The following is a 16,250-nucleotide window of genomic DNA, read 5'->3' as shown; positions in this document are numbered from 1 at the left end:
TATCACAGAGGTAAGATAATATATTGTATATTGCATGCAGAAGGACAACGAGGAATTAAACAAGACTCAGGAGAGATTCAAGGAGTCATTGAGGAGATGTCCAAGTCACTAATTGCTCCCATGTGTATAAATTGAGCAATTATACTTAGGGTTAGACTGTAACGACCCAAGATTTCATATAAACATCCTAGGCAACGCTAAATAATTCTTCTGGCTAACCTTAACTCTAAACACGAGATAAGCAACCTCCTGGAAAATAATTTAGATGAAATAAAGCTTCGACTTCCATACGTTCTGACAGAAATATAAATGTCATAAACTGTCAGAACTCCGCCCTCCGTGGGCAATTTAAAAGAAAACAACAACATCTCAAATTCGCCTCAGTGGCAAAAATTATTAAATAAGTAAAAACAACCGTGCACCTAAACTCCAATGACAACAACGACGCGTTTACCAACAACATCCATAACAATTAAAGTAGTTCTAAAGAATACAAAATTTCCTCCGCGGTTCACACCTAGCAATAACATATGTCTCAAGGCTACTCGTACCCAACTACCCTTCCCCCTATCCTCACTAACGAAACTAGTGATCCTTCCTCGGTCAAGCCCTCTCCACATCATCACCGCGGTCGACCCCGTTCACACCTGAAACATATAAAGGTACAAAGGGGGGTGAGTACATAAGGTACTCCGTAAGTAGCACTTCTTAACTAGCACAAAATAAATTATGCTCACAGTCACAACATAAAGAACAAAACATTAGCGAGACAATCAAATAAGCAGTGAGAGATAGCGAACAATTAACTTGACATTTAGAACAAAACAAGAGTAAGGCAACCAAATAAGCAGAGAGAGATAGCGAACAAATAACTTGACATTTACATACAACAACTAAGCGTCGAAACTACCAATACCACAACCCATGAATCGCTAGCCCTTGTTTCATAGTACTAAACCTTCCACAACACCCCCCTTTATCACTCCCCGCGTAACTTCTCGAGGCATGACGGCTCTTGACATTTATTCCCAAGTCACCGTACCTCCTCCTTCTCCAGTACTTGATGTCCGACCTTGCCATTTATTCCAAGGCCAAACACCACTACTTCGCAAGTTCCACTCTTCTTTAATCCCTCAAGCCTAACTCCTCGAGTCGTATTGACCCTTGACATTTATCCCCAAGGCCTCAATACTCCTCTCCAGAAACTTGACGTTCGGCCTTGCCATTTATTCCCAAGGCCTGAACTGTGCACCGGTCCTTGCCGTTTATTCCCAAGGTACCGATGACTTCCCAGCGTATTGGTCCTTGACATTTATCCCCAAGACCTCAATACACGTTTACAGAAATTTGACGTCTGGCCTTGTCATTTATCCCCAAGGCCACTACTCAAGGCTTTGAACCTCCAAGCGATTTATATGCATTTTTCAGGTCAGAACACCCATGGTTAACGGACTACCAACCCGTCCCTTTACCCTTCACCCTTCACCACTTCACTAACCCTTCCATGACCACTTACAAATAAACCTCCCACATTCTAAATCACTGCACCGTTTACAAACATGCTTTTCCACGTAATAAACAAAGTTCATCCAACAGCTCACAACCAGACAATATGAATTAAATTATCAGTATAACCAAGCTAGCATTTCATCTACATCCCATTTGCAAAACGTCATGAGCCAATTACTTCTAACTACAACAGTTCAGAATCTACTAGTGACCTACAACAACAAGAATATGAAGCATGTTTCCTCAAAAGTGTTCAATAATAGAAATACGGCAACAAGATCGCTAGAATTCACAAATCAAACCAACAATCCTTACATGCTCATTTAAATTATTTTAACAAGAAAAAAAAAAAAACAGCATCAAGAACATTCCGTTAACGCTAAATAATGCACGCACTCGCCCCCTGGTGCTACTTACTCAACCACGTGTTTAAGTTTGCGTCGGCCTCACACTTAAGCATAAAAACAGAAAAATACAGCAATTTAAATGTACCATTCAGCCTTCAAAAAAACATCTTTAAGAGGGTTCAAAGGGGCTCGTTACCGCAAAACGACTTCGTATAGGTGTGGGTAAATTAGATCTAGCTTGCCAAGACGTGGGTAGCGTAAATCGGGTTTCAAACGGATGTAGATAATCGCCGAACACCACCAATACGCTGCTGTCCACGTTTTTGCAGCAGCGAAAAGCGTCCAATACGATCTCCAATGGCTTCGTTTCAATGTCCCTTGCTACAAAACAACCCCGCTTAGGTGTGGGTATTCTAAATCGATTTCGTTTGGGTGTGGGTACTCCAAATCTAACTCCGAGGTCGTTAGGCTTGTTGAATCGGAGAAAGGACGCCGCGAACACAGCCCCGCGTGTATCGATGCCGCCTGCAGCTGCCCGAACGTTACGCGCTGCCGCTGATCGTCGCACACCGCCGCTGCCCCCCGCACGCCGCCGCCGCCCGTCACGCGCTGCTGCTGTTCGACGCTGCACCTGCTGCCGCGACCGTTGCTGCCCGCTGTGTCCGCCGGAGATGGCTGCCGTCGGTGCTGCTGTGTCGGAGAGGGAGAGTCCGAGTGGAGGGGGGTGGCCGACGGCTTCAACAAGAGAGGAAGAGGGGAAAAGGAGAAGACGAATGAGAACAAGTGGCTAGGGTTCCCTTTTCTTGTTTCAAACTTTTAACTCCTTTGGGCTTGGGTTCTTTTCCTTATGTTTAAGGCCCACTTACCCAACTCTTCCTTGTTAAAACAAACCAATAATAGAGTTTCGTAATTGGCCCAATGATCCAAAACGAATGTCGCATAATGGAAATCCGTACTAAATGTAACTTGATAAATAACTACACGCTACTAACTCACCACTAAAACTGTAACAATACACACTAGTCGAGATGTCACACTTAAATTAAATAAGATCACTGATGAATCAATTAAAAATAACAATGAAATAAATCAATAAATCAATAAATAAAAATCCATTTTGTTATAAAATTTTCCGGAACTCGAGGCAAGCTAATCTGAGTAACGCGGGGCGTTACAGACTTCCCCTCTTCAAAAACTTTCGTCCTCGAAAGTTCGTTGCTCGATCAATTCAGGATACTGGGCCCTGAATTCGTCTTCTCGCTCCCAGGTGGCCTCTTCTATTTGGTGGTTCCTCCACAAGACCTTCACCAAATCAATCACCCGGTTCTGCAGCACTTTGGTCTCTCTTACTACGATCCCAACGGGTACTTCTTTATAGCACAATGTTTCATCCACCTGCAGTGGTTCGTAATCCAAGACGTGGGAAGGGTCATGAACTTATTTCCTCAACATGGACACGTGGAACACGTTATGCACTGCGCTCAACGACGATGGCAAGGCCAACCGATAAGCGACCGGTCCGATGCACTCCAAGATTTCAAAAGGACCAATAAATCTTGGACTGAGTTTTCCCTTCTTACCAAAACGTAAGACATCCTTCACCGGTGCCACACGAAGGAAAACGTGGTCACCAACATTAAACTCCAATGCCCTTCGCCTAGCATCAGCGTAACTCTTCTGTCTACTTTGGGTCGTCTGCATTCTTGCTCTAATCCTTTGGATGGCACCATTAGTTTCTTGTACCAATTCTGGTCCCAACAGGACTCTCTCACCGACTTCATCCCAATGCACCGGCGACCTACTCTTTTTCCCGTACAACGCTTCATATGGGGCCATGCCAATGGTCGCCTGATAACTGTTGTTGTATGCAAACTCTGCTAAGTACAGGTGTTTGTCCCAAGAACCACTGAAATCCAATGTGCAAGCCCTCAACATATCTTCCAGAACATGGTTCAAACGCTCGGTCTGACCATCGGTCTGGAGGTGGAACGCCGTACTAAAATCGAGTCGTGTCCCCAGAGTTTTATGTAAACTCCGCCAAAACGTTGACGTGAAACGGGAGTCCCGATCTGACACTATGGTCACTGGTATGCCATGGAGTCTGACTATTTCGTGCAGATAAAGTTCCGCCCACCTTTCTACTGCATACGTGGCTTTGCCTGGTATGAAATGCGCAGACTTTGTTAAGCGATCCACAATCACCCAAATCACTGTGAAACCTTTAGCCGTTCTCGGCAACCCTGTAATGAAGTCCATGGCTACGCCATCCCATTTCCACACCGGTATACTTAAAGGTTGCAACAACCCGGCGGGCCTCTGTCTGGAGGCTTTCACCTGTTGGCACGTCAAACAGCTACTAACAAACTGAGCAATCTCACGCTTCATATTGTGCCACCAATAGTGTCTCTTAAGGTCTCTATACATCTTGGTACTCCCAGGATGCACCGAGAATGGGGTATTATGAGCCTCGGTTAGTAAATCCCTCCTTAAAGGAAAATCCCTTGGTACGCACAGTCTCCCCTGATAGAGCAGGGCCTGATCTTCCGAAAGGGAAAAATCTCCTTGGCCCAGCCTCACGAAACCCTTGCTCAGACTGGAGTCTCCCTTTTGTGCAGCGATGATTCGTTGTCTTAGGGTGGGTTTGACCGAGAGTTGAGCTAGCACTGCTGACACATCTTCTACCGCTAGCTCCACCTCAGAACGGTCCAACTCATCTAACACTTGTCCAGGAGGTACTACCAAAGGAGCTACACTTGCTGCTCTTCTACTGAGTGCATTAGCCACCACGTTTGCCTTACCCGGATGGTAATTGATCTCGCAGTCGTAGTCTTTTACCAGTTCTAACCACCTCCGCTGCCTAAGGTTAAGTTCTTTCTGAGTGAAGAAATATTTCAGACTTTGGTGATCAGTGAAGATCTGAATCTTTTCCCCATACCGATAGTGTCTCCATATCTTCAAGGCGAAAACTACCGCGGCGAGCTCCAAGTCATGGGTGGGATAGTTAAGCTCGTGTACCTTTAACTGTCGGGATGCATAGGCAATGACCCTTCCCTGCTGCATCAGAACGCAACCTAAGCCCCTTCGTAAAGCGTCACTGTACACCACCAAACTTCCCGACCCATCCGGTACTGTTAACACTGGGGCCGTGACCAAACACTGCTTCAGTTCTTGGAAGCTTTTCTCACATTCGTCGCTCCAAATGAACGTAGCATTCTTGCGGGTTAACTGAGTCAACGGTGCCGCTACCCGAGAGAAATCCTGGACGAACCTTCTATAATAGCCGGCTAGACCGAGAAAACTGCGGATTTTTGTCACTGTGCGAGGCCTTGGCCAACCACTGACCGCCTCCACCTTGGCCGGGTCCACAGCAATACCTTCCCTGGTGACTATGTGGCCAAGGAAAGCCACCTTAACCAGCCAAAACTCACATTTCGAGAACTTCGCGTACAGGCTATTCTTCCTCAAAGCGGTAAGAACCTGCCGCAGATGTCCTTCGTGCTGCTCTTCCGTAACGGAGTAAATTAGAATATCGTCGATAAACACGATCACGAACAGATCCAAAATTTCCTTGAAAACTCGATTCATAAGATCCATAAATGCCGCAGGGGCATTGGTGAGTCCGAAAGACATAACGGTAAACTCATAATGCCCATACCTGGTTCTGAAGGCTGTCTTAGGTATGTCGGCGTCTTTAATTCTCAACTGGTGGTACCCCGATCGTAGGTCTATCTTTGAGAACACCCTTGCTCCTTTTAGTTGGTCAAAGAGGTCATCGATGCGAGGAAAGGGGTACCTATTTTTTATTGTCACCTTGTTCAGATCCCAATAGTCAACACAAAGTCGCATAGATCCATCCTTTTTTTTCACAAACAGCACGGGAGCAACCCAAGGAGACACGCTCGGGCGAATGAAGCCTTTATCTAAGAGCTCTTCCAACTGAGCCTTAAGCTCCTTAAGTTCCGCTGGAGCCATGCGGTACGGTGCCTTTGAAATGGGAGCTGTCCCGGGTGGTAAGTCGATACAAAAATCCAGTTCACGAACAGGGGGTAGCCCCGGGAGGTCATCGGGGAACACATCTGGGAACTCTCTGACCACGGGAACGGAGTCGATACTAGGTGGAGTCTTACTAATGTCGACAACGTTGGCCAAATATCCCCAAGCTCCATTCTGCAACAGGCGTCTTGCCTTCAACGCTGATACTGTCCTTGGGACTCTACTCGTAACCCCTTTAAACGTAAAGCTCCGACCCAAAGGTAGTTGAAAGGAGACTTCTCTTCTCGAGCAATTAATGTTGGCTTGGTTGGTAGCTAGCCAATCCATGCCCACAATAACGTCAAAATCTTGCATGTCCAGCTGGATCAGCCTTGCCCTTAGAGTCTGATTATCAAAAGACAACTCACCTGCCTTCACCTTTTGACTAGCGATCAAAATCGACCCTGATGGTGTAGAAACCGACAACAAAATCCCTAACGGCTCTAATTCGAGGGTTGCCTGACGAACGAACGTAGATGAGATGAAGGTGTGGCTCGACCCCGAATCAAACAATACATACGCAGGCACATCATGGACTAAAACAGTACCTGGATGACAATGTAAAGATAAGGACGTACGCTCACACACAAAGCCCAAAAAAAAAAGAGATACCTATGACTACTGTTTCGGCATCCGCCGCTTCCTTGCGAGTAAGTGCGAAGACACGAGCCTTTTGGTTATTTCCCTGCGTCGAAACTGGTGGTGGAATCCTCTGACCCAACCTCTGCGTATTTGCGGCCGACATGGGACATTCCCTTGCAAAATGCCCTTCTCTTCCGCACCTGAAACAACCCTTACTTCCCATCCAGCACTGCCCTGTATGTCTTCTCTGGCAGGTGGGGCATACTGGCGACATGCCCTGGTGTTAAGTCTGGCGCTGGGGTGCTCTCAATACCGGGTCGGCATAAGTCGAAGGAAACTTCCTTTTCACACCTGAAGATGATCCGACCTCTGGCAGGGGTGAGGCCTTGTTGGAAACATCCTTATCCATAATCAAGGCGCCCCTAACCGCTTCAGCATAGGTGGTGGGTCGCTGGAGGTCCACCGGGCCTCTGATTCCCTTGCGCAAGCCTTTAACAAACCTCTTGATCTTTAAAGCCTCAGTGGGAATTAACTCTAGAGCGAAACGGGAGAGTTCCGTGAACTTCCTTTCATAATGTGCCACCGATAAAGTTCCTTGGACTAGATGCAGGAATTCTGCCTCCTTCATGTCTTTCACAGTCTCCGGATAGTAGTAGTCGTACAACAAGTTCTTGAACCTTGCCCACGGAATTGGTACATTCGCATGATCCTCTACCGCTGCTACTGAGTCCCACCAGTTCAGGGCCTCGCCCCTCAACATAAAAACCGCACCCTTCACCTTGAATTGGTCTTCGCAACCAAGATACGCGTAAAGGGCTTCCAACTCTCTGATCCACTATTCCGCTGCAGTCGTTCTTTCACTCTCGCCGTCAAAGGTTGGGGGTCCGTAGCGCTTGAAATCCTTGATGAAGCGAGCCTCGCTCTGGAGTGTATGAAGGTGTTGGGGTGGCGGAGCTTGGACCCCGCCCACCCCTGCGGCGTTACTGATCACTGCTTGCAAGGCTTCCACAAGCAATGCCAATTGGGGGTTCACCTGAGGAACTGCTGGGGGAACTGGAGGATCTGCCCGCTCTCGAGCGGCTGTTAGAGGAAATGGAGGGACTACTCCTGCCTGATTCCCGGCAGGAGGGGGCAGTGGATCCGCTCCGTTCTCACCTCCGGGAGCGGGGTCGGTGTCAGCTCGCAATCTCATACTGCGACGGGGAGGCATTGTTTGGAAGAACGGCACAAAATTTCGATAAGACGTTAGCACGAAACTCCACGCATAGACTAAAAGGAAAAAGTGGTAGTCGAAATCCCCATACTAGAAAAAGTCCACCGCATTCTATTTGGTACGCTTAATAAACACACTCTATGTCTAGCGAAACAGAGCGGCAACAAAAACTGATGAGAAAAATTTCAGCGCACAAGTAAAGCATGGGAAATGTATAAGCTCTCAAGGGCAAGCATGAAGCGTACCTGGTGATGACGAGGAGGTCGACCGAGATCACTACTCCTACGTATGCTAGTTTCTAACTCAGTCTACAGGAACGTTTCGGCTCTGATACCAACTGTAACGACCCAAGATTTCATATAAACATCCTAGGCAACGTTAAATAATTCTTCTGGCTAACCTTAACTCTAAACACGAGATAAGCAACCTCCTGGAAAATAATTTAGATGAAATAAAGCTTCGACTTCCGTACGTTCTGACAGAAATATAAATGTCATAAATTTCAGAACTCCGCCCTCCGTGGGCAATTTAAAAGAAAACAACAACATCTCAAATTCGCCTCAGTGGCAAAAATTATTAAATAAGTAAAAACAACCGTGCACCTAAACTCCAATGACAACAACGACGCGTTTACCAACAACATCCATAACAATTAAAGTAGTTCTAAAGAATACAAAATTTCCTCCGCGGTTCACACCTAGCAATAACATATGTCTCAAGGCTACTCGTACCCAACTACCCTTCCCCCTATCCTCACTAACGAAACTAGTGATCCTTCCTCGGTCAAGCCCTCTCCACATCATCACCGCGGTCGACCCCGTTCACACCTGAAACATATAAAGGTATAAAGGGGGGTGAGTACATAAGGTACTCCGTAAGTAGCACTTCTTAACTAGCACAAAATAATTTATGCTCACAGTCACAACATAAAGAACAAAACATTAGCGAGGCAATCAAATAAGCAGTGAGAGATAGCGAACAATTAACTTGACATTTAGAACAAAACAAGAGCAAGACAACCAAATAAGCAGAGAGAGATAACGAACAAATAACTTGACATTTACATACAACAACTAAGCGTCGAAACTACCAATACCACAACCCATGAATCGCTAGCCCTTGTTTCATAGTACTAAACCTTCCACAACACCCCCCTTTATCACTCCCCACGTAACTTCTCGAGGCATGACGACTCTTGACATTTATTCCCAAGTCACCGTACCTCCTCCTTCTCCAGTACTTGATGTCCGACCTTGCCATTTATTCCCAAGGCCAAATACCACTACTTCGCAAGTTCCACTCTTCTTTAATCCCTCAAGCCTAACTCCTCGAGTCGTATTGATCCTTGACATTTATCCCCAAGGCCTCAATACTCCTCTCCAGAAACTTGACGTTCGGCCTTGCCATTTATTCCCAAGGCCTGAACTGTGCACCGGTCCTTGCCGTTTATTCCCAAGGTACCGATGACTTCCCAGCGTATTGGTCCTTGACATTTATCCCCAAGACCCCAATACACGTTTACAGAAATTTGACGTCTGGCCTTGTCATTTATCCCCAAGGCCACTACTCAAGGCTTTGAACCTCCAAGCGATTTATATGCATTTTTCAGGTCAGAACACCCATGGTTAACAGACTACCAACCCGTCCCTTTACCCTTCACCCTTCACCACTTCACTAACCCTTCCATAACCACCTACAAATAAACCTCCCACATTCTAAATCACTGCACCGTTTACAAACATGCTTTTCCACGTAATAAACAAAGTTCATCCAACAGCTCACAACCAGACAATATGAATTAAATTATCAGTATAACCAAGCTAGCATTTCATCTACATCCCATTTGCAAAACGTCATGAGCCAATTACTTCTAACTACAATAGTTCAGAATCTACTAGTCACCTACAACAACAAGAATAAGAAGCATGTTTCCTCAAAAGTGTTCAATAATAGAAATACGGCAACAAGATCGCTAGAATTCACAAATCAAACCAACAATCCTTACATGCTCATTTAAATTATTTTAACAAGAAAAACAAAAAAATAAAAATAAAAAACAGCATCAAGAACATTCCGTTAACGCTAAATAACGCACGCACTCGCCCCCTGGTGCTACTTACTCAACCACGTGTTTAAGTTTGCGTCGGCCTCACACCTAAGCATAAAAACAGAAAAATACAGCAATTTAAATGTACCATTCAGCCTTCCAAAAAAACATCTTTAAGAGGGTTCAAAGGGGCTCGTTACCGCAAAACGACTTCGTATAGGTGTGGGTAAATTAGATCTAGCTTGCCAAGACGTGGGTAGCGTAAATCGGGTTTCAAACGGATGTAGATAATCGCCGAACACCACCAATACGCTGCTGTCCACGTTTTTGCAGCAGCGAAAAGCGTCCAATACGATCTCCAACGGCTTCGTTTCAATGTCCCTTGCTACAAATCAACCCCGCTTAGGTGTGGGTATTCTAAATCGATTTCGTTTGGGTGTGGGTACTCCAAATCTAACTTCGAACAAAGGTGGGTCAAAGAAAAGTTACCGGGTTTCACGGATCTAAGTTGTTCGAGGTCGTTAGGCTTGTTGAATCGGAGAAAGGACGCCGCTAACACAGCCCTGCGTGTATCGATGCCGCCTGCAGCTGCCCGAACGTCACGCGCCGCCGCTGATCGTCGCACACCGCCGCTGACCGCCGCACGCCGCCGCCGCCCGTCACGCGCTGCTGCTGTTCGACGCTGCACCTGCTGCCGCCGCCGCTGCTGCCGTTGTGTCCGCCGGAGATGGCTGCCATCGGTGCTGCTGTGTCGGAGAGGGAGAGTCCGAGTGGAGGGGGGTGGCCGATGGCTTCAACAAGAGAGGAAGAGGGGAAAAGGAGAAGAGGAATGAGAACAAGTGGCTAGGGTTCCCTTTTCTTGTTTCAAACTTTTAACTCCTTTGGGCTTGGGTTCTTTTCCTTATGTTTAAGGCCCACTTACCTAACCCTTCCTTGTTAAAACAAACCAATAATAGAGTTTCGTAATTGGCCCAATGATCCAAAACAAATGTCGCATAATGGAAATCCGTACTAAATGTAACTTGATAAATAACTACACGCTACTAACTCACCACTAAAACTGTAACAATACACACTAGTCGAGATGTCACACTTAAATTAAATAAGATCACTGATGAATCAATTAAAAATAACAATGAAATAAATCAATAAATCAATAAATAAAAATCCATTTTGTTATAAAATTTTCCGGAACTCGGGGCAAGCTAACCTGAGTAACGCAGGGCGTTACATAGACAGGCCATCAAAGGATGATGTTAAACACAGTCGCCAACGGCTCATTCGTAAAAAGTCAGTTAATGAGATCGTGGACATACTGTACAAAATGATCAAACTTAACGATCAAGAAACCTCAAAAAGATTTATATCATAGAAAAAGGCAAGCACAAGTAGAATTTTGGAGCTAGACACTTCATCATCCTTTTAAGCACAGATGACAGCCATGAACCAAATGTTAATGACCTTAACAATGGACAAAAACAAAATAGCGCCCACCACAATTCCTGCTGTAGCCCCTAACCTTTCTCCTATTCATCAAATTTCTAAACTTTCTTGTGTTTATTGTAGCGGCAACCATATTCATAAGAGTTGCCCGTCTAATCCAACTTTAGTTTATCATGTACGTCAAGGAGCTCAGCAGAATTTTGATCCATATTCAAATAAACACATACAATTAGCAAAACTACACTCCACCTAGTTTTCCTAATCAACCAACATTATCGCCACATCAATACAATTATCAGAAGGCACCTGGCGCTAATCCGCAAGGCAGTAGCAGTTTGGAGGCCTTGATGAAGGCGTAGATAGTGAGGAACGATGCGATGATACAAAGTTAGAATGTTGCAATACAAAGCCAGACCGCTATAATTCAAAGCGATGTAGTTGCTATGAGGAATTTAAAGATGCAGATGAGACAGTTGGCTAATGAACTAGAGTCCATACCACAAGGTACTCTTCCAAGATATAAGAGAATCCAAAACGAGAAGGTAAAGAGGAAATGTAAGGCGGTGTCAAAGGAATGGTTTTAATTATGAGGAACCAAAGTTACCAAAGGAGAAGAATGATGCCTTTGCAGATACATCACAATAAGAAATTAAAAAAGTAGTAGAATTGACATTTCGAGACAAAATGGTGAGGGCAGTCCTAAAGGCAAGAAAGTAGCACAGTTGCTACTTCCGAGGTTGGTGAATTTAAGATTCCTCCTCTTTTCCCTCAAAGACTAGCTAAAAGAAATCAGGATAGTCATTTCTGAAAATTTTTCGATATGTTAAAAAAGTTGCACATCAACATACATCTCATTGATGCATTAGAACATATACCTAATTACACTAAGTTCTTAAAAATATTATTTCTAGGCAAAAAAGGCTTGGTGAGCATGAAATGGTAGCCTTAACTAAATGCAGTAGTAATGTTTTACGAAATCCTTTACCTGTCAAATATAAGGATCCAGGTAGTTTTAGTATCCCTTGCTCGACACAAGGAAAAAACCTAGGAAGAGGTTTATGTGATTTTATAGAGAGTATAAACCTGATGCTACTATCTGTTTTTAAAGAATTAAATTTAGGTAAAGCTCGACCCACTATTGTAACTATTTAATTAGTGGATCATGTTATTAAAAAAATCTGAGGGAAAAATAGAGGATATCTTAGTTAAAGTTGATAAATTTATTTTCCCCACGAATTTTATCATTCTGGACTATGAAGCAGATGTAGAGATACTCATCATACTTAGTCGACCATTTTTTGCAATTGGAAATTTAATTTTTAATGTAAGAAAAGCGGATATCACAATGTGCGTCAATGATCATGAGATGTCACTCAATATGTTGGATGCAATGAAATATCCCCATGATATAGAGGAATGTGCAGCACTTATCATTGATAAGGGTATAAGTTGTTACGAGTTAGATGACTTGTTTAATGTAGGGAGAGAGGTGAAATTAGAAAAAAAAAAGTAAAAAGTGAAGGCATAAAAAGGATAATCGCCTTAGGATCACCTGAGTGAAAAGCAAATCAACCTTGGAGATTAGAACTGTTGAATTTTATGCCCTAAACTCGTGGTTTGTAAATGTAAAACAAATATGTATTCAATAAAGTTGTTATTGATGTTTATTTTAGAATTGCATTTACCCAAATCCAATAAATTAACATCCGAGATTATGTCATGTAACTGGGTTAGTATATAACAGATATACAGTATATATTTAATCTACAACGTATATATTTGATATATATATATATATATACAGTATATATTCGATACACATGTGGATAATGTTCCAGTAGTAACCTAATGAAGGGATCGAATCTCGTAGCGAAGCGCGTGAATGCTTGTGCTTCGATTTTGTTTTAGAAACTCAACACATAAAAGACAAAAGCAATGTAAAGAATGAGAGAAGTTGAGTAACCTACCTTTGAAGAACGTTCTTCACCGTAGTTCAACGACACCACCAAAATGACTTCCCCGCTATTCTCTGGGCAATGATGAGTTTGTGGGAACCGTCTTTTTGAAAGGGAGGGAATTTGAATTTAAGAGAGAGCTAATTGAAATAATATGATTTTGTTCCAAAATCACTAAAAGCCACCAAACTCCTACAAAATGCAACTTATGCATTTTATAGAGATGAAGAAGAGTGGAAGAAAGTAACCTCCTTCACCCATCAACCTCCCACCTCCTTGCAAAATGCAACGAAGTTGGAAGGAAGTGAGTTGGTTAAATTAAATTAAAATTACATTAATTTTAATTTAATTAATTAACTAATCATTTAACATACTAATTAATTAATGATAATAATTAAGGCCACGTTTACTTATGTGAAATTGTAATGGAAATCAATCGTAATCAAATGGATCAGAATCATAATGTTATTCCATTGATGCTGTTTATTAGAAATTTCTGGAATTATAATCAGAATTCCTTTGATGTTGTTTACTAAAACTGTCTGGAATCATAACCAAACTCAGATATATAACAATTACTGATATACCTCTTTCTTCTTTTTAGCTAATTACAAATATATTATTGTGCTAATCTTTTTTAAATTACAATGATAATAAATTTTAATTTAATTTATTAATATACTATTGGTAGTAAATATTTTTTATTATAACAATTTATCTAATATTAATACATAATGAATAATTAAAATAAAATTACATATTAATAAAATATTTTTTATTAGAACAACCAAACTTTAATATAACATATTATTAAGTTTTATTATTCTAATATTTAAAAGTAATATGTCTATTTAAAAAATTTATTGATATTAATTAATATTAATTTATCATATTATATAATAAAATCACATCAACTAATAAAAATTGGAGTATAAATGGAGAATAAATTATAAAAGTATAAAAAACTAATTAAAACTTATATGGATCTAATCCGTAGATGAGAGAGAAAGGGGAAAAGTGGTACATTAATTAAAATATATATGTGGGTCCACGGAATAAGGAATGAGATTACACATTTATATGTAATGGGATTACAAAGTTTGAGGTAGATTCCACCATTTGATTACATTCCTATAATTTGGTAAGTACCATCAAAGGGAATCGAAGTTTTCATTACGATTCATTGATTACGATTGTGGTAAGTAAACGAGGCCTAAATATCGTATATTTAATTATAGGTTTATTTGAATCATATTCAGATGTATATCTCTCTCATACCCTATAGTTTTAATGTGAATCTTATTCACATTAATTTTAACCTATAGTTTTAATATGATCAAATTAATATTAATTATTATTTGAATCTTATCCAAATATAACTCTCATAATATATAGTTTAATTATGAATGTCATTCATAATTAACTTTATATTATAATGTATCTATATACATTATGTTAATTATATCTTATACAATTAACCTACAATCCCTCATTTAAATTGAACAACTCAAATTCTTTAAAAAAAATTTGATCCTTGTTTTACCCGTTGAGAGCTAGCGGGGGGATCTAATGGACCTATAGATCAGAAGCTCCAACATTACGAGATTAATCGGTTAAACTCATTAACCACCTTAATCAACATAAGTTAACTGCGGGTTACTCCACTAAAAACTCGCAGCTATACTCTTCTCAGAATAGAATATTTTGGTATCCATAGATATCGACCATTAACGACAAGTGAATCCTTCAGGAGTGCTCGTAACTCTAGTTGGGTCAAATTACCGTTTTACCCCTAAGTTACATCTTGCTCCTTAAATACTACTGTTCCTCTAATGAACAACCCGACTATGGTCCGACCAATAACCAGAAGTCCCTCTCGAGCCAGTGAGAGGGAGGGGCCCCTTGTTCAAGTTCCAGAGTCAGCACTTGAGGGAACACTCATCTACTCCCCTGAAGTCAGGGAGGAGTGAATTCCATCTTTTGAAGTTATGTTCCCAGCTCCCCACTCGGTCTCGTCCCCAAAATGGTAGGAATATTGAGTCGGCGACTCGGGCCACTATCATCTATACAGATCAAAGAACGAGCCCTCACGGGCAGGAGTCCATAACTCACTCAGGATTGAGATTGAGTTGCTTGGTCATCCTATGAAATAGCAATCTGTTAGTCAACAGTGCTACATCTAAAGATTGACTATTTTGCGGTTCGGTCTTATACAAACTCATTGTATAGGATACCCCCACTTGCATGTCTCTACACGAACGACCTGGATCGGGTCGTCTGTAACATTTACAAAGCGGGTCGTATCCACAGTGTTGCTAGGATAAGGTACCCAGCCTTATCCACATACTATAGACCTTTTAGGTTATTCCCGGGACAAAGAGGACTTTTCGATTATTAGTCGAACCATAACCGAATTGTTTATTAGAGGATCACCGTTACTTAAGGTCTAAGGTGTAACACAAGGGTAAAACAGAAATCTAACCCAGTTGTGTTACGAACACTCATGAAGGATTGACTTACTGTTAATGGTCAATATCCATGGATGCAAAATACTCTACAGTGAGAAGAGTACAACTATGAGTCTTCAGTGGAGTGACCAATAATTAACGAATGGTGATTAATATGATTAATGAGTTTAATCAATTAATCTCATATCGTTTGATCTTCTGAAATGTAGGTCCATTAGATCCCCTACTAGCTCGTAAAATATAATTAAGAACATTTGGTGTTGAAAAGAGTTTGAATGGTTCAAATCTGTTAAGGGGAATTAAAGTTAATTGTATGAGATGCAATTAATATAATGTATGTTGATACATTATGATATAAAGTTAATTTTGAATTGGATTCAAAATTATGAGAGAGATGAATATTTGAATTTGGTTCTAATATGGTTGATTTAAGTTTAATTTAATTAAATATGATTTAATTAAATTAATGAGTTATATTAATTTGGTTAAATGAAATTAGATTTAATTAAATTAAATAAATAATTCTTTTTGTAATTAATTAAAATTGATATAATTAATTGTTAATTTAATTAAATTGTTTTAATTAAATTTAATTGTTAAATTAAATAAAAGAGAAAAAGAGGGAGAAAATCTCTCCCACTCCCCACGGTAGGT

At 41.6% G+C, this 16,250-nt stretch overlaps 1 protein-coding gene and 2 long non-coding RNA genes across 3 annotated transcripts; all 3 read right to left on the bottom strand.

The window, feature by feature from the left end:
* Positions 1-367: 367 nt before the first annotated feature.
* LOC148210895 (uncharacterized) lies at positions 368-2,207 on the bottom strand. Its single transcript, XR_015791913.1, has 2 exons — positions 2,053-2,207; positions 368-647 (listed from the first exon to the last, which is right to left on the bottom strand). It is a non-coding gene; the product is annotated as an uncharacterized LOC148210895 (long non-coding RNA).
* Positions 2,208-6,753: 4,546 nt separating this feature from the next.
* LOC148210894 (uncharacterized) lies at positions 6,754-7,230 on the bottom strand. Its single transcript, XM_088125235.1, has one exon. It carries the CDS (start codon positions 7,228-7,230, stop codon positions 6,754-6,756), a length of 477 nt encoding a protein of 158 aa, XP_087981361.1.
* Positions 7,231-8,230: 1,000 nt separating this feature from the next.
* Positions 8,231-10,495, bottom strand: LOC148210893 (uncharacterized). The gene is made up of 3 exons (XR_015791859.1): positions 10,220-10,495; positions 9,931-10,115; positions 8,231-8,510 (listed from the first exon to the last, which is right to left on the bottom strand). It is a non-coding gene; the product is annotated as an uncharacterized LOC148210893 (long non-coding RNA).
* Between the last annotated feature and the right edge of the window lie 5,755 nt (positions 10,496-16,250).

The sequence above is a fragment of the Momordica charantia genome (assembly GCF_013281855.1).
Source record: "Momordica charantia cultivar OHB3-1 chromosome 6 unlocalized genomic scaffold, Mcharantia_2.0 BLBB01000006.1, whole genome shotgun sequence".
Taxonomy (NCBI): domain Eukaryota; kingdom Viridiplantae; phylum Streptophyta; class Magnoliopsida; order Cucurbitales; family Cucurbitaceae; genus Momordica; species Momordica charantia.
Note: the sequence above shows the minus strand (reverse complement) of the source record. Positions and strands in the feature narration are given on the sequence as shown.